The 18,873-nt window shown below is 39.4% G+C and overlaps 1 protein-coding gene across 1 annotated transcript; it reads left to right on the top strand.

Moving 5' to 3' along the window:
* Positions 1 to 1,230: 1,230 nt before the first annotated feature.
* CYP51A1 (cytochrome P450 family 51 subfamily A member 1) lies at positions 1,231 to 18,325 on the top strand. Its single transcript, XM_080818024.1, has 10 exons — positions 1,231 to 1,591; positions 3,191 to 3,289; positions 5,841 to 6,017; positions 7,209 to 7,335; positions 8,953 to 9,127; positions 10,982 to 11,101; positions 11,514 to 11,709; positions 12,929 to 13,024; positions 14,018 to 14,186; positions 17,359 to 18,325. Exons 1-10 carry the CDS (start codon positions 1,418 to 1,420, stop codon positions 17,535 to 17,537), a joined length of 1,512 nt encoding a protein of 503 aa, XP_080674150.1. The 5' UTR covers positions 1,231 to 1,417; the 3' UTR covers positions 17,538 to 18,325.
* Positions 18,326 to 18,873: the final 548 nt, after the last annotated feature.

Here is an 18,873-nt window from a genome sequence, read left to right as displayed (position 1 = left end):
GAAACCGGACCTAAGGTCGTGGTGAGTGGAGAAACATTCAAAGTGGTGGAATTATAAGATGTGATGATTGATTAAATATGAGGAATGGAGGAGGGTAATGGGATGCATAGTGGTGCCCATACTTACATGGGCCTTATAGGAGGGGCAGGTTGGCAGCGGTGTAGGAGGAGGAAAATCCATTTCGGGATTTACCGACAATGAGATGAAAGGCATTTAGGAGGAGGTTGTTGGGCAGATACTCCTGCTCCTTCCCTGAGGGCCCTGCAGTTCTCTTTCACTGCTGTATCCCAGCCGAGGAGGTTGTTGGGCGGATACTCCTGCTCCTTCCCTGAGGGCCCTGCAGTTCTCTTTCACTGCTTATCCCCAGCGCCTATCTAGCACAACACCTAGCTCTTCATAGCGGCTGAGTAAATACATGAGGATGGTCGGGAGCTCGTGAGAGTGATATAGGACGGGAATTAAACTTCGTGGTCGATATATATACGTGCTTGTCTGAGACCACAGGAGCGGGTGGCCAAGTGACTGTAGCTTTAGGACTGAAGTTCCGCTTTAAAATCTTTCTGGACAGAGGGCTGCCTCCAATACATCGCGTTGGCCTAAAACATACAAATTTATTTCGTTAAACCTGTTTCCGTATAATCCAGACAGCAACTAAGTTTTGTTATCGTTATGCCATATATTAATACCTGTCAGACTGGTCTTAATAGGGGTGGCATGGGACTGACCTCATCGCCCCACCCTTCCGTGTGTAGACGGCCTCTTTCACAATCTCCCTTTTCCCGAGCTTGTTGGCTGTCTCTCCAGTACCTCAAGACGCGGGCCCTGAAAAGCTCGGTTGCAGCGGATCGCTCGCCCAGGCCAAGGGCGGTGCTCAAGCCACCCGCCCGACTGACGCCACATAAGCTGAGATCACCTCACGCGGGAGCGGAGCAATCACAGAGCGCGCCGCCGCAGCCGTTCCCCCGCAAACCCCGCTCTCAGATCCCTCCGCCCGCCCTTTCCCGGTGCTGCATCGTGGTGCCCCTCACTCCGGGCATGCAGGCTCAGGTGGCCCGCGATTCTCAGGGGGGGACCGTCTCTTTAGCTTTCGTTCTCTTCTGTCTCTGTACCACTCATTCCATAACTGCAACCTGCTTTTTTCGGGGCCTTTCTCCTGGCGTAAGGAGACCTCGGACACATTAAGACCTACTTGGGGGCGTGGTTAGCATCAGGCCCGCCCCGTTCTGTGACGCACAGGGTGGCGCGCGTGGGAGCCGAGAGTAGGGGGTGGGACTGGGTTTAGTAAGAGACCTGGGGGCCGGGGCCGCCTTCGGACGCCCATCTACCGGCTTTACTCGCTCCATCGAGTCGGAGGAGCGGTGGCGACCTCGGCCTCCAGCGTCTCTGGCGAACTGTAGTGGCTGCTGCGGCGGTCAGGATGGTGTTGCTAGGTTTGCTGCAGGCGGGCGGGTCGGTGCTGGGGCAGGCGGTGGAGCGGGTGACCGGCGGCAACCTCCTGTCCATGCTGCTGATCGCCTGCGCCTTCACGCTTGGCCTAGTCTACCTGTTCCGCCTCGCAGTCGGCCACCTGGCCCCCCTGCCCGCGGGGGCGGTACGTGCACCCTAGGGGATCCGGGTGGGGGACGCCGCGACCACTGTGGTCTAAGGGCTAGCGGGGCGAGGACAAAGGCGGCCAAAGTGCTAGCGGGAGTGGCGGCCGCAGCCGTGCTCAGATGGGCGACGGCGGCGGACGCATTGGGGACGTGGAAGTGGCTGCTCCCTCTGCTGCTTGTGGTCGCGACTTACTTGGTCTTGCTGGCTTTGGTGCTGGGGGTCCTGCAATCTGTAGCGATTCTGGCGGTGGCCGCGTGTCTGGTTTGGTGGACGTCGTGCTTGCCGCGTTTATGGTCTTAGTGGTGGTTGTGCTGGCTGAGATGCTGGTACCCCAAATGGCCGAGGCCAGACTGTCGGCTGTAGCATTGAGCGCCTTGGTGGTCGTCATCTTGGTGACTGCCCTGGTGGGGTTCAGTATCCTTTGGGCTGTAGTATTGCCCCTAATGGCGATTTCTACCCGCATGGGGGCGGAGGGGGCGGGGGACGTGTTTGGTAGGGTGGGAGTGACAGGATTGTTCCTTCTTATGATGCTAAGAAGTGTCAGTTTCTTTAATTTAGTGTTTTTATTGACCACTAGCTTCATACTTACCTAATATATTTGATGAATGCATCCTTAACCAAACATCACCAAGTAGCTTTTAAAACTGCCCTTTTACTGACAGTGGAATGTATGAACTTTTGACCAAGTCGTTTTTTAAAACCTAGGGCATCTAAAGTACCTTTTATAGTGAGTGACAAGGAGTTCCTGCTAGTGCTGATCTACTCTAAAATCAGTGGATGAGGGGCGTTGGGTGGTTCAGTTGATTAAGCATCTGATCCTTGATCTCAGCTCAGGTCTTGATCTCAGGGTCCTGAGTTTAGACCCCACGCTGGGTGTGGAGACTACTTAAAAAATAAAATAAAATCAGTGGATGAGATGTGTTCTGTTTCCTCATAAATGTAGCTTCTTAAACGTTTATTTCACATCTTTCTATACCTCAAGTTACTGTTTGTCTTTTTCTATACCTTCTTTAGACAAGATTCTGGAACTAAAATTGTGAGTGGTAGTGGTAAAGACAATACAGTTTGATTTTCCTGGTTTTGGTTTTTTGTTTTTTGGTCTTTTTTTTTTTTTTTTGGCTAATGGTTAAGAACGTTACCTAGAGCCACCAATAAATAATACTGGACATACTCTGGACAGTGTTCAGCATGTGTAATTACAATACCTTTGTGTTTGTCTAGTCACTTATACCATGTTTTGAGTTTCTGTTCTTTTTACTATGGCCACTCTCCAAAGATATTTGCAGTTTGACAGTTTTTAAGTTAGGTAACTTTTTAGTATTAGTGGTAAATTTCATGTGTTTGGTCAGGAAACTAAAAAACTAAAATGGTTATCTCGGGCTGCCTGGGTGGCTCAGTCATTAAGCATCTGCCTTTGGCTCACATCATGATCCCAGGGTCTGGGATCGAGCCCCATAGGGCTCCCTGCTCAGTGGGAAGCCTGCTTCACCCTCTTGCTGTCTCTCGCTGTCAAATAAATAAAGTCTTAAAAAAAAAAAAAAAACCAGGATATCTGAAAATGAAATCTGAACCCGCAATTTTTTGTCTTCTTTTGCAGAAAAGTCCACCATACATTTTCTCTCCAATTCCATTCCTTGGACACGCCATAGCATTTGGGAAAAGTCCAATTGAATTCCTAGAAAATGCATATGAGAAGGTAAGTCTCCCAAATAATTATAGGAAAAGAAATTTGTGCTTTTCAAACTTTTTTAAAATGGCAGAACATTAAAAAAAAAAGAGTGTAATCTTAGGCTTATCCCGAGTATAGGAAACCAATTAAATTGGAGCTGTTCCTGTTTAAGCTGGAGGGGTCTTGGAGACTCTTGTAACTTTTCCTGTGTCTTGGGTGATCTCTGAGACATCACTGAGGAAAGTTCTGGCAGCTGTGGTTTAAAAACCACTCGCCTACTTAAAAAAACAAAAAACACTTGCCTGAATTTTGTACTTACCGATCATAGTTAAAATTGATACTGATTGATCCTTCTTTTTCTTAACCAGTCCCCTGTGGAATTTTCTAACCTGCTTTACACATCTGTGACTTCAGTTTCACTTGGATGACGCACAGGGTACCATGGCCACTCAGATCTTTGTCCCTCTTCTCTCTAGTGAGCTTTCAATACCAATACCAATTCAGCCATTTATCCCACAGTCCCACTGTGAATTGTTGTCACTCTTAACTCTTTCAGCTCCACAATATAAATTTAAACACTTTAGTCTTAGACCACAACTTCTTTTCCTGGCTTGCTTCTTTAGCTCCTTCCATTAGAACCATTCTTTGACCTTATTAGATTTTCCAGTCCATTGTCCCATTTACTTTCTCCTGACCGGTTAGCTTCTTTTCTTCACTTTCCTTTGTTTTCCAGTTTGGGACAGTGGTCCATCATTTCAGTGCCACTGTGGCCAATACCATACATACCCTGGATCTTTTCATTTTGCTTACCTAGTAAAACCCCAAACTTGGAGGGATTTTTCTCTGAAAAATTTTCAAGTCACTCATTTAAAAAGACTAGAGCTTCTCTTAACAGATCTCCTCTCATGCCCCTCCCCCATTAGCAAGTTTTCTGTACTTACTGTTTCCAAATCTCCTGTTTACTTACTCTCAGTCTACCCTAGTCTGTCTGTCAGCCCCTTCACTAATGAGCTCCATGTCCTAGTTTAATGAACTTGACCCTTCAGCTGTATTTGTCACTGGTGACTACTCCCTCCTTCTTAAATGTGGCTTCTCTCATTTGCCCCCCTATTTCTCTGACTGCTTTTTCTCTAACTCATTAGTGGGCTCATGCTGGGCATTTACTGTTGGGGTTCATGGAGGTTTGGGCCTTGACCTTTAGTCTTTCCTAGGTGATTTCATCTCTAACCTCTGGCTTCACTTACTAGACATAACTAGATGACACCCAAATTAAGGTCTCTTCTCCAGCTCCAGACCTAGATGCCCCAACTCCCACACGATTCTTCCTGAGTTGTCTCACAGGTGCCTGAAATCCAGCATTTCTGAAGGCTAACCCTTGGTTTTTCTCTCTCCAATCCTGGTTGTCTTGTTTCCTCACCATTTTTCTGTTTGCCAGAAGCCTAGGATTCATTCTTGATACTTCCCTTTCTCAATCCATTGATGTCTGCAGATTCTCTCTTCAAAATAATGCAGTATCCATCTGCTTCTGTGTGCATTGCCCCATCATTACCACGTGGCAAGTTTTAATCATCAGGTTCCTGCAATAGGCTCTAACTCGTTTGACATTCCTTCTGCTCTTGTTTCTCCCTCCTCCTTACAGCAGCCAGAGGGATCTTTCTTTTAAAATATGCATATATCAGTGTGTCCCTCCCATGCAGTTTAAAATCTTCTATGGGTTTCCATTGCTTGTAAGAAAAAACTTCCTGAATATGGCTTATGAGACTCTATATGGTCTAGGCCCTGCAGACTCAGCTCTCATCTTGTCCTTCCCCCCCACCTGCCGCCCCCCTGTTAGGATCTTTGTGCATGCCAGGGTGTCTCATCCTTTGAGCCTCAGCTCAGATGGCCTTTCCTCTCCTTGGTCTCCCTTTTATCAGTTCTCTCATCACGGAGTTGCTTTCCTTCCAATAGTACTTGTCACATTTGCACTTTTACATTTGTTAATGTGATTATTTGATTTAGTTGTATCCCCAGAGCCTGGTCTTTACTAATAATCAGAAAACTTCAAGGTAAAGCATTTAACACCCAACCAGATTAACAAAAAGTTAAAAATGAAATCATTTAGTGTTGGTGGGGTAGTAGTAACCTGGGTAACTAAATAAACTTCGGATGTCTTTACACAGCAAGCACAATAGGACAGGTCATAACCTTTGGTGACTCCTGTAAATTTATCTTTAACCAAGGGGGAAAAAAAATCTGTATTCTCAGAGATACTCATTGCAGAATTATCCATAATAAAGAACTGACCTATCATCCATATGTCCAATAATGAAAGAATAATTCCTGAAATTATGATGTCTATGTAAAGGATAGAAAATATTTTCAGTATAAACTGAAAAAAAGCAGAATAAAAAGTCTGTATTTCATTTTCAACGGGATGAAAATAATTACAAATTTAGACAAAGACTGGGTGAATAATTGCATTAAAGTTTATGCATGTTTTAATTTTCAAAAATGTTTTGTGAATTAATGAATTAATGTTTTGTTTAGGGGTACATATTTTTCAGTATCATCACTATGGCTACTTTTCTTTCTTTAGTATGGACCTGTATTTAGTTTTACCATGGTGGGCAAGACATTTACTTATCTTGTGGGGAGTGATGCTGCTGCACTGCTTTTTAATAGTAAAAACGAGGACCTGAATGCAGAAGATGTCTACAGTCGTCTGACAACACCTGTGTTTGGGAAGGGAGTTGCATATGATGTGCCAAATCCAGTAGGTGACACTGGTATCTTCGAGAAAGACAAATCTGTAATATAATTGTTACAGCTGGTAGTATAATATTGTACATTTAGAATGGAGAAATACATTCCTTGCTTCAAAAAATCTGTAGAATGAGACATTTAAAAGGAAAGGCCTGGGTAACTGATGAGGAGTGGGTATTGTTTTATAGCTGCAGACATGGGCTAAGCAATTTTAAAGGTTGCCTGTACAAAGAAAGAGAATTGATAACTTAGGGCATTGATTTGAGTGGGTAACAGGAAAATCTCATTATTTCATTGGAAGGGCCTCCTGTGACTCTACTTCTGCCTGAAACTCTAGCATATGCGCTCTTTTGAGCTAGAGATTGTTGGCATTAGAAGTTGGTGTGATTTCTTTTCCCCTCTTAAAGTCAGATATTAAAGTGGTGCAAATTGATGCAAAACAGATGAGATCATTGGCTCTGTGGCTTGGTGTGGGCTCTGGCTGAGATTGTACCACACATGACCTAGTATCCTAGTGTAGTGGTTAAGAGTTGACATTAAGTATTATTTTTGGGGATGAGTGAGGTGCAGGGGAATGAATGGCTCCTCAAGGCCAAATGCAAGAACCCTAGAAAATCCCTCTGGTCAAATATATCTACTCATTTTTTCACACTGATGATCAGATTCTTAGAATAGAAATGTCCCAATGGTTTAAAACCATTGGTTGTCTTAGTGTGAATTTATTTCAGTCAGACTATATTGAAATTCTCGTTAAACTTCTGGAAGATAGTGAGAAGAATGATAGTTGTTTGGGAATGGGGTGGGAAAATATATGAAGTAGGATAAAAATGATATGGAAACATAATGAACCTTTGGGGACTTGTGTTGGTATCTGGGTTGGGTTGGGATGCTAGAACATAATAGGATAGGAAAGGGAAGCCCTCGGGTCAGGAATGGGAAAATGCCTATGTAGGAAGGAAAGGCAGTGGGATTCCTAATTTATCACTAGTTGAGGGCCTGCATAGCAGGTATCTTTGTATGTGTTACTTCAGATCCATGTCTGGTGTAGTTTTAAAAAATCCTTTTATTATTTTGATTTCAGTATCTTTTTTTAGAATATTGTTTTCTTCGAGTGTTACAGAGTTATAATAACCCAAATGAATCTTCTGATAAAACAAAATTGTGTTTTAATGCTTGGTCTTATACTGTTAATATTTTGAAGGTTTTTTTGGAGCAGAAGAAAATGTTAAAAAGTGGCCTTAACATAGCCCACTTTAGACAGCACGTTTCTATAATTGAGAAAGAAACAAAGGAATACTTCCAGAGTTGGGGAGAAAGTGGAGAAAAAAGTAAGCAAACTGTTTTGGTTTTGCATTTGTCCTAGTATTTCTACTTTTTTTAAATGACTAGAAATATAAGAGTATATGTGTGTGTGTGTAATGAAAAACCATCTGCAGCGTATGTAAAAACCACCTCAGATTATTGGAATAAATATGTTTTGATAACCACAGAGTTAAAAAGACCTGAGAGGAAGTGATTATTGCTGTTCACCTAGCAAAAACCTTAGAATGGGTTAATTAACGTCCATGTATTTGTACAAATATGAGTCATGGTTAAATTTTGAAATAAACTGAACGTAAGACTTTTTGCAAGGTCATTTTAAAACAAAAAGTAAAATAACTTTTTTTAACCCACCACGAGCAAGTAAAAGTCTAAATGATTTAATTTTGTATGTCATACCCTATTTATCTGATATTGTATGGGAATGATTTGTTTAATGAAAAGAGTAAATTTAAATACATAGGCTTACTCTACCACCAAATGTTATTATATGCTTTCTTGCATTATGTATAGCAGGTAATGAGTATAACTTGATTTTCTTTGGATACTTATGTGAATCCATTATTTATATTGGACAATAAGTGTTCCTCTCAGAGAAAATTCCCACCCCAAGTCAGGAAGCAACATCTGCCTCACTGGGCATCAAGACCTCTGTGTGGGTCTCCATATTTTGGGTGTGGTCTTCAGTTTTTAAATGGCCCAGAAACTTCATTTTGTTTTTAAGCCACCTAAAGCTGATGTGATATATTTCTAACCATATAAGAAGCTGATGTAGAAAACAAAATGCCAACTTAATAAGTACAAGTGAGACAAAGTTACAGCACCAAGAACACCAGAATTTGCTAAACTTCATTGGCAAATCTAACTGCAAAGCCAAGTGGTAATTGGAAGTTCATTTGGTAAACACAGAACTAAAGAACAAGGCATTGGGTAATTTTTATGACTTTTAAATGTCATCCAAATGTGCTTCCCTGATGTATCTGTCTCCAGTTTGGGATATACCAACTGATGATTAGCTACAGTTTTCTTACATATATAGGCAAGACCTCAGATTTTAGTCCTGGTCTAACTGCTTTTGACCTTCGAAATAATCCATTCTTCGATTTTTTGACTGTTGTTCTTTGGGAAGCACCTCATATCCACTTAATCACCCTTTTGCTCCTTTTGTTACACTTGGACTTGGAACTCCTGTAACTTTATTCATTTTTTAAAATTTTTTATTTTTAAGTAATCTCTACATCCAGTGCAGGGCTCAAGCTCATGACTCCGAGATCAAAAATCACACGCTCTATCAACTGAGCCAGCTAGGTGCCCCTCACTGTATTCCTTTTTATCTTCAATTTATCTTTTCAAGTTGAAGAGTTATGAGTGAGGTCCAGGGATGCCTTTGTGGCTTCCATTTTGGCTGTTCAGAGATGCTTCCCATCATGAGTTTCTTGCCTCTCTTTGTTGTGTCCATGTCTGTCTGTAGGCTTTTTTTTTTTTTTTGAAGATACAAACAGGATATTGTTGGTTCTTGAGTTGTATTCTCAGTTTTCCTTTGTAATACTTTTACATCTCTAAGAAAGTGAAAATTTCAAAAGACCGTTTGGCAATAGTAATGGGAATGATCTTTTTTCCTCTAGATTTGTTTGAGGCTCTTTCTGAGCTCATAATTTTAACAGCTAGCCATTGTTTACATGGAAAGGAAATCAGAAGTCAACTCAATGAGAAAGTGGCACAGCTGTATGCAGATCTGGATGGAGGTTTTAGCCATGCGGCCTGGCTACTGCCAGGTTGGCTCCCTTTGCCTAGTTTCAGGTATGGATAAAGACACCGTACTTGCTTATTTAACTGTAGAAATGCTGTAGTGTTGGTATGCTTTGCATTCACCAAGGTAAACAAATAAACATAAAACAGACAAATTAGGGGAGATTATGAGCCCCCTTCTTCTGTAAGAATTCAAGACAGGTTTTCTTTATCTAGTGAGCTCATTTAAGCTCAGTTTCAGTTTATAAGAGGTCATGTGTTGTCTAGCTGTTCTCATTTAAAACCTACTTATCTCACATATCCCATCTACTCAGAAGGGTCTCTGGGCTCTACCTAACAGTGATACACCCCTCTATGCACTTATTTGAAAATATGACCGTTTTATAGTTTTTATGTTTTTATAGTCTGTTGTGAAATTTCTTTGTTTTGAAGTATTAGTGCTTTTCTCACAACTATACTGTGATTTCCTTAAAGGCGGGGACCATCTGATACAAAGAAATATTGCTTATAGGACTTGACATATACTTTAGTGTCTTGCATATTAGTGGGCTTTCTATACCTGTTGATTCATTTCTGTTCAGGTGAGAGATGGGAGGAGTTAAACTGGTACTCCCTTTTTCTGCTTCTGCTACATAGATTTGTATAGTTTCAGGTTAAAGAGGGGGAGAAAAAGGGAAGGCCAGGAGAGATTCTCCGGAATTCTTTGGAACTTGTAAAACATTATATTTGTAAGGAACTTTGCAGTTTTCAAAATGTTTTCATCCATAACCTGTAGTGGGGTCTCCAGGAACGTGCAACAAGCCGTTTTTCCCTTTTCTGTTTCCTAGATGAAGTCAGAAATGCCTGAGCTTGGTGGGATAGACCTTTCCCACTTTAGCCCAGTCTTTCTCTGTCTTACCTGAACCAAATGATTTAACCAAATTATTCCATTCCCTTTCTTAAAACAGGCTTTCTGTTTTTCTGGCACTGCTGTGTTCATATTGGGAAACATCTTCCCACATTGTCTCAGCAGATCCTCAGTAACAGTCTTACAAACACAGCGGAGCAGCAGTTTTTATTGGAAGGCTTAGGCAGTCAGCTAGGTAGTCAGATTGCCTGGTTTTAAGAGGCTAGGTAGAGGCTAGGTAGGTAGATTGCCTGTTTTTAAGAGGCTAGGTAGAGGCTAGGTAGTCAGGTTGCCTGGTTTTAAATTTCAGCTCCACTGCTTTCTGGCTGTGTGTAACGTGCAGCTGCCTGTGAAATGAGGCTAAGAGCATCTACCTCACAGGAGGTCAAAGTGGGTAATTAACTTTCTCAAACATGAGCACTCTACTTTAAAGGTTAAGATTTGGGGACCTGAAGTTTGTTTTCTGACTATACTGGTATTTTTGCCCCTATAAAATCATGTTGTCTCAGAAAATCAAAAGTAGAATCAAATCCTATATACTGTAGTCATGTTCTAAATCCTAGATTTAGATCATCCCAAATAAATCTTGGTTTATTTAAATTCTGACTCCTACAGAAAAACCAGAATGACTCTCCATCTTTTTCAAAAATTAATTTGGTTAAAATTGGAATTTCATTAAAGGAGTATTCTCCTGTTAAACTGGAAAATGATTCTAAAGTAATAATCATAAGTCTTTTTTTAGACCTTGTGTTAGAACACAGGAAGTATATTAGGAATCAGGGATATATATGTTAGGACACATTTCTTGCCTTTAGGGACCCTAGAAATTTCTAACAGTATGAGATTTTTACAGCTTCTCTTTTTCTTTTGGTTCTGAGTTTTTTGTCAGTTGTTTTATTAGAGTCATTTAAATTAGTTAAATAAGGTTGCTGTAAGCGAGGTCCTGGTTATTTTCAAAATGAATCTGATGCCAGAAAGTATGACATTATTTTTTAGTCATTTTTGTCTTTGAATTGCAGACGTAGGGACAGAGCTCATCGAGAGATCAAGAATATTTTCTATAAAGCAATCCAGAAGCGCAGACAGTCAGAAGAAAAAATTGATGACATTCTCCAAACTTTACTAGATTCTACTTACAAGTAAGTGCTGTTTGGATCACATGTTAAGCCAAAGCAGGAAATTGCATGTTAAAACAAAGTTAAATAATATGTCCAGTTAAAAAGTAGTGATGTTGACAAAATTAGTAGCTATGAGCCTTGGGCTTGTTAAATGGATGAGACACGAATTACTGGGATCCCATCGCCTTCCTGGAGCCTGAGGACCACACATGGGGAAACATCTGCTGACAGACCACAGCAACATCTTTTGCAATGAAAATCATACTTTTCTTTTGTCTGTCTCTTTCCCCTCAGGGGAAAAAATTCTCATTTGTAATGGGCAAATGCAAGACTATTACACCCGAAAAATTCACTCACTATGACCCTTTATTTAAATGTGGAGCATGAAGTGGGTCTGCCGAACTGTTAAGTTTGTGTGTGGCTCCTTCCACAGGGATGGGCGTCCTTTGACAGATGATGAAGTGGCGGGCATGCTTATTGGATTGCTCTTGGCTGGCCAGCACACATCCTCAACTACTAGTGCCTGGATGGGCTTCTTTTTGGCCAGAGACAAAACACTTCAAGAGAAATGTTATTTAGAACAGAGAACAGTCTGTGGAGAACATCTGCCTCCTTTAACTTATGACCAGGTTTGTTGCATTTTTCCTTTCATTGCTGCTTTGTGATTGCAGTCTGTAATGAATGGCTAGTTTTTAAAGGGGACAATTTGATATATTCTATTTACTGTAGAATAAATTGCTTAGCTTCTTTTAGAAAATTCCCCACAGACCTCCGTGAAATGTCTAACATTGGATTCAGTTTGCTAGTATTTTGTTGAGGATTTTTGCATCTGTGTTCATACGGAATATTGATGCGTAGTTTTATTATGAGGTCTTTGACAGGTTTTGGTGTATGGAGAAATGCTGGTCTCAGAGAATGAGTTTACAAGTGTTCCCTCCCCTTTTATTTTTTTGGAAGAGTTTGCAAAGGATTGATTCTTTCTTACATGTTTGGTTAGAATTCACCAGTGAAGCCATTGGAGTCTGTGCTTTTCTTTGTGAGAAGTTGATTATGTGTTACACATCTATTCATACGTTTTGTTTCTTCTTGAGTCTTTGGTTTTGTCCTTCTAGGAATTTGTCCATTTTCTTCTAGGTTACCTAATTCATTGGTTTACAGTTATTATCGTATTCTCTTATAATCCTTTCTATTTCTGTAAGGTCAGGAGTGATGGCTCTTTCATTCCTGATTTTGTAACTTTTAAAATAATAACTTAATTGATACGTAATCTACACACTATAGAATCAGTCCATTTATAGTATATAACTTGCTATTTTTTGATATATTCAGAATTGTGAAAACCATCACAATTTTAGGACATTTAAATCACTACCAAAAGAAAGGTGGTACCCATTAGCAGTCAAAAGCTCCATTTCCCCTACCCCTGGCAACCACTAATCTACTTTTTGTCTGTATGGATTTGCCGTATCCTGGACATTCTCATATAAAGGGGATCATACAATATGTGGTCTTTTGTGACTGGCTTCTTTCACTTAGCATGTTTTCAGGTTTCATACATGTGGTAGCATGATTTTTGCTAGTGTTTTCATTTTTTAGACAAGTGGATTTTTGCAGGCCCTTACTGTGCCATTCTTCAGAGTGATTATGGCTTGTACTGATGGTATCTTGGCCTCTTTCCCTTGTTGACCATGGATTATGACAGAACGAGATAATCTCAGATACTGAACCAGTTACCTCTGCATTTCTGCCGCAATATAATCTATTTTATTATAACCCAGAAGTTTAAACACATACTGCTGAAGTAAATTAAGATATTTTTAAAACTTGGGAAATGTTTTCCCTTTTTAGCTGAAGGATCTAAATTTACTTGATCGCTGTATAAAAGAAACATTAAGACTTCGACCTCCTATAATGACCATGATGAGAATGGCCAAAACTCCTCAGGTGAGTCTCTTGGTTAGATTTCCCTTTCCATTCCTGTTTAATTTATCAAAAAGAAGAAAAATATAACAGCAAAGAGAATTTTTTTTGAAGATTTATTTATTTGACAGACAGAGATCACAAGTAGGCAGAGAGGCAGGCAGAGAGAGAGGAGGAAGCAGGCTCCCCGCTGAGCAGAGAGCCTGATGTGGGGCTGGATCCCAGGACCCTGAGATCATGACCTGAGCTGAAGGCAGAGGCTTTAACCCACTGAGCCACCCAGGCGCCCCACAAAGAGAATTTTTTAAATTAAGAAAGTAGAATAATCATTCCCATATAATTTCAGTTTTTTTATGTTCTAATATATAATTATATATTCTGATTATATAGATAATTTTATGTAATTAGAGAGTATACATGCTAATCTGTTCCCTGTATTTTTATTTAACAATTAGGGTTTTTTTGTATTTGTTTTTTTAAAAAGATTTTATTTATTTATTTGACACAGAGAGAGAGAGCGAGGGAGGGGACACAAGCAGGTTGATTGGGAGAGGGAAAAGCATGCTTCCTGCTGCGCAGGGAGCTCGATGCAGGGCTTGATCCCAGGACCCTGGGATCATGACCTGAGCCGAAGGTAGACGCTGAACGACTGAGCCACCGAGGTGCCCCGACAATTAGGGTTTTCAAAATGGTAGTATATTTTTCTCCCCTGGTTTTTAAAAAAGCTTGTTGTGTTAAAAATTCTGGTAGTATGGAAATATACAGACTGGATTTTGAAAGGCTCCTTGATATCCCTCTGCTACCTCTGAGGTATTATGGCTTTTTAAAGTTTTCAGCCCAGTGTTGGGTCACTTGGAAATCATCTTGAGTGAAAACAATTTTTAGCTGGCCTATCATCTAGCTAGTTTTAAAAATATATGTGTATCACATGTGTTAATGCTTTATTACATAATAGTCTGGTTATTTGGTAAAATAGTTCTTATATTATCTAATGAAATGTGTTGGTTTCATTTGTAGACTGTGGCAGGATATACCATTCCTCCAGGACATCAGGTGTGTGTCTCTCCCACTGTCAATCAGAGACTTAAAGACTCATGGGTAGAACATCTGGACTTTAATCCTGATCGCTACTTACAGGACAATCCAGCATCAGGAGAGAAGTTTGCTTATGTGCCATTTGGAGCTGGTAAGATACCATTTTACATTTGAAATGTTTGTTCTGATAATATATTTATGTCTGTCAAAATAATCCATATGAATTTTATTTATAAATATCTTTTCCTTTCCTTATAGGGACATTTCTGTCAACATTTGTAGGAGTATAATCTTTACCAAATTGGAAAAAGTATTTTATTTGTTCTAAAGGAAATAGCTCAGTGAATCTTTATATAATGCTCTGTTATCTTCTGACCAATTTAGTTTTTTCAGATTTAATTTTTATAGTACACCCTGTTCTCCCTTGTAACAGTATTTAAAGCTCTTTGTGAATTATTTTAAAGAGCCACGGGAATTAGCACACCATTTGGGCAATTATTTCAGGCTAAATATGATAGGAGATTATCAGTGTTTCAGAAAAGAACAAAAGCAGTCTTATTAAAATTGAAGCTTTTCTGGATTGTTAGTCAACTTTTTGGTGCTCTGTCTGTATCCTTAGGATAAAATGGTCTTTAAATTTGGGCAGGTCTTGCATAGGTTTGCAAACTTATGCATTTCAGTTACCATCCTTAAATTATGCAGGCACACCCTTGTTCCTGCGATAATCTCTCTCTTCACTGGTACTCTACAGATTAAACTACGTTTTATGACTTCTCGTTTAGCCTTTCCAAAGAGATTTGAAGTGGCACAACTTTTTTTTTGTCATTGGTCACACTGTCTCCATATGTAAAGGGAAGTATAAAGTCCTTTAGGAACTTCAGATATTATAACTTTAATAAATAAATTTAATAATATGGTATATAACATCACATATGAAAGAGTCGTAGATTGTTCAAACAGTTGGAAGGGGCATTAGTTCTGTGGCCCAAAATCTGCCCCAAAGAGGAGTCATTTCTAAACTGCTAATTGCCTGGACTGCGCTTGAACTTTTTTAGGTAATAGATTGCTCAGTTACCTTCTATGGCAGCTCATTTTGTTCTTTGGACAGATTCCATTTTTAAAAACTTACATTAAATCTGTAATCTGGGGGCACTTGGCTGGCTCAGTTGGTAGAGCATGTGACTCTTGGTCTCACGGTCATGAGTTCAAGCCCCCATGTTGGGTGTCGAACCTACTTAAAAAAAAAAAAGTTGTAATGTTTCCTTTTAACATCCCATTGTGTTTAAAACATTCCCTAGTTGTTTTCTCTGAAGTTATACTGTATATCTTTGAGCTATCTGAATATAGGGTATAATGTTCCCTCAAATTTTTCACCATTGTGCTAGTTTCCTAGGGCTACTGTACCTCCCACAAACTGGGTGACTTTAAACAATAGACATTTATTCTCCCACATTTCTAGGGGCTGGAAGTCTGAAATCAAGATGTTGGCAGGGCCTTACTCTTCCTGTTGGCTCTAGGGGACAGTCTTTCCTTGCTTGTCCCAAACTTCTGGTGGCTCTTGGCCATCTTTGGCATTCCTTGGCTTGTAGCTATATTGCTCTCATCACTGCCTGTCTTCACTTGGCCGTCTGCCCTGTGGGTGTATCTCTGAATCTGTGCATGGCTTTCTTTGAAGGACACACCAGCATTGCATTCAGGGCTCACCCTAACCCGGTATGACTTCATCGTAACTAATTACATCTGCAAAGTCTGATTTCTGAGTAGATATGAGTTTTGGGGGGATACTGTTCTATCCCATATGATCGTCATGTTAAATGTGTCCCAATTTCTTTAATCATGACTTTGTAATTGTGTAATTTTTTCTGTGTTGGTGCATGTAGCATGTAGCTTATTCATTGTCATATTACCTTTGTGAATCATCAGAATTTATCCATTTTTCTAATAATTCATAGGTAGGGTACTTCTAGTTTCCTGCTATTAAAAATAATCCTTTAATCTCCCTGTGAGTAAGCCAACCCTCTCCTTAGTTGTTATATTTGCATATGGAATGGTTTGTAAACACCCTTCTTAAATACGGCTCCTAGAAGTAAGTGCATTTATGGACCATGCAGCACTGTGCTAGTAATACGCATTTAAAAATTTTTCCTCTATTTACAACCACACTATGAAGAAGGGGGATTGTCATTCATTTTTCAGAAATGGAAACCAAGGCTTAACAAGGCTTATTTCAATTCCAATAATTTGATCTTCCATACAACACCCGGTGCTCATTGCAACAAGTGCATACCTTAATCCCTATCACCTATTTCTTCCCCCCCCCACCTCCATTCTGATAACCTTTAGTTTGTTCTCTATAGTTAAGAATCTGTTTCTTGGTTTGCCTCTTTTTCCCCTTTGCTCCTTTGTTCTTTAATTCCACGAGTGAAATCCGTTGGCATTTGTCTTTCTCTGACTTATTTTGCTTAGCATAATAGTTTCTAGCTCCATCCGTATTGTTGCAAATGTCAGGATTTCATTCTTTTTATGGCTGTGTAATATTCCATTGTATATATGTACACCTTCTTTATCCAATCATGTTTATAGATACTTGGGCTATTTCCATAATTTGGCGACTGTAGGTAATGTTGTCATAAACACTGGGATGCATGTATCCTTTTGAATTAGTATTTTTTATCCATGTGTTTTTGAATCAGTTTGTCAGTTTTTATGTGTATATAACCTTTTAAATTTTGATCTTGGTATGTGTTACTATTTTGATTTGTTAAATCCCTTTTTCTTCCATTGTTCTTTTGAAATGGCATTTAAAGTTTTTTTTTAAAGGTTGTATTCTTAAGTAATCTCTACGCAGGCCCAGTATGGGGCTCAAACTCACAACCCTGAGATCGAGAATTGCACACACTCCACTGATTGGCCAGCCAGGTTGCCCCTGGCATTTAAAGTTTTGATTGACTTTTAACTAGGGCTCTCTTGGGACAAAAGCTAAGAATATTCTAGTGTATTCCCAAAGTAGATTGTCATCATAGATTTCAAATCTTACATATATTTAAACTTAGATGTGACATTTCAAAAAAAGCAACTAGAAGAGTCATTATATAATTATCCAAGTGCTGTTTCCCTTAAAAAGAAACCTTGAAAATCTGAGATTTTTATTAACTGTTTTATTTTACATTCTTCTTTTATGTGAAAAGAGTATGTCATCTTTCCCCTATATAATCTCTATATCTGCTATCTCTCCAAAGTGTAAACACATTTATCACTCCAGGAGAAAAGATGGGAAAAAGAATTTCAATTGATTTCTTAGAAAATTTTCCTTTTTTTAACAGGGCGTCATCGTTGTATTGGGGAGAATTTTGCCTACGTTCAAATCAAGACAATTTGGTCCACTATGCTTCGTTTATATGAATTTGATCTCATTGATGGATATTTTCCCACTGTGAATTATACAACCATGATTCACACCCCTGAAAACCCAGTTATCCGATACAAACGAAGATCAAAATGAAAAAGGCCACAAGGAACTAACATGTGAAACATCACTATAAACCGCAAAAGCATTTGAAGAGAATGAAGTTTACAAAACAACTCCTGGTGTATTCTTTTTTTGAATTTTAAAGGCCAGCTAGCTTAACTTAGAGTTTTTATATTTTCTTAACTGAATAGTTCCATCAAATCTAATGGCATTTCAGATATTTCCTAATAGTTTTATGATGGCTATTAAGGAAATCAAACTCAATAGTATGAAATTATTTAGGGGGATCTTGGTAATTGACAGATTCTAAACACAGTTTCCAGGTATTAATCTTAACAACAAACATAGCTCTTGGAAAGCAGGTTCGGGTATTTACATCTTAGACTAGATCTGCAAGTAGAAAAAAGCCTAGAGGCCCAGGGAGATACTTGGAAACTCAGGTTATTTATTTACTGAGTAATGTTTGTGTGTGTGAGTGAGGATGGGTGGGTAGGGAACTCCCATTTAAAGCCTTTGATAAAAAAGAATCCCATCAGTTGTTTTGGTATGATGATACCCAGCGATGGTGGAGCTCTGCTGTAGAAAAATGTCCTTTGAAATTTTAACTGGAAGAAGCATTGTCTCCAGGAAACAAACAGATCTGACGATGACTTAGTAATTACGTTTCCTAAAAAATACTACTACTAAAGAATGCTCAAGTATCTTAATCTAATTACTAAATGCTACATATTTGTCTACCTGATAAATTTATATCTGGTTCCACATGGTGACATAAATGTGAAAGCCCGAAATAAAGTCCTTAAGGAATAGTTTTTGTTCTCTTTGGCTCTCGGTGGTTTCCTTCTTCCTCTCTAGAATCTAATTGGGGACGTTTCTGTTATTAGTTCTGTTTACTAAAACTTAATTTAGGTTAAAAATCTTTAAAAAAAAATACAAAATCAGAGATTAGGAACTCTGGCTTTAAGATAAAGGTAGCGTGGAGTATAGGGTCTTTGGGAGTAGTATCATTGGTTTGCACTGTGTGCAGCCTGTGTTCAAGAATCAACTCAAAGTGTAACTGGGGACCTGACTATATGCTTGTTGTAATTTGACCACATGATCTGTTTTTGCTGGATGAGGCCAAACTATCTTCCCTTATGTATAAGGGAAAGATGCTAGAGGACTTGTGTTAAACTATTTGTGAAGGCAAAATCTCTGCTTTTCGAGTTTTTCACATTAGGATTATCTCTGAGAAAAAAAAATATAGTCTATTCACTAATTGTAATGTGGTGTGCTTCAGTGAGTAGAATTCAGGAATCTAGGAACTTGGATGGGGGGAAAATCCATCTTTGTACTAATTTCAAACTGTAATTTAGTATTTCCCTTATTT

Source organism: Martes martes (genome assembly GCF_963455335.1).
Source record: "Martes martes genome assembly, chromosome: 11".
Lineage (NCBI taxonomy): Eukaryota > Metazoa > Chordata > Mammalia > Carnivora > Mustelidae > Martes > Martes martes.
The sequence above is the reverse complement of the archived record's forward strand: the minus strand, read 5'-3'. Positions and strand labels throughout refer to the sequence as shown.

Coding starts and splice junctions, on each gene's coding strand:
- CYP51A1 (XM_080818024.1), top strand. CDS start 1,418: ATGGTGTTGCTAGGTTTGCTGCAGGCGGGCGGGTCGGTGCTGGGGCAG. Junction 9,128..10,981: donor CTCCCTTTGCCTAGTTTCAG/GTATGGATAAAG, acceptor TTTGAATTGCAG/ACGTAGGGACAGAGCTCATC. Junction 11,710..12,928: donor CTCCTTTAACTTATGACCAG/GTTTGTTGCATT, acceptor TTCCCTTTTTAG/CTGAAGGATCTAAATTTACT.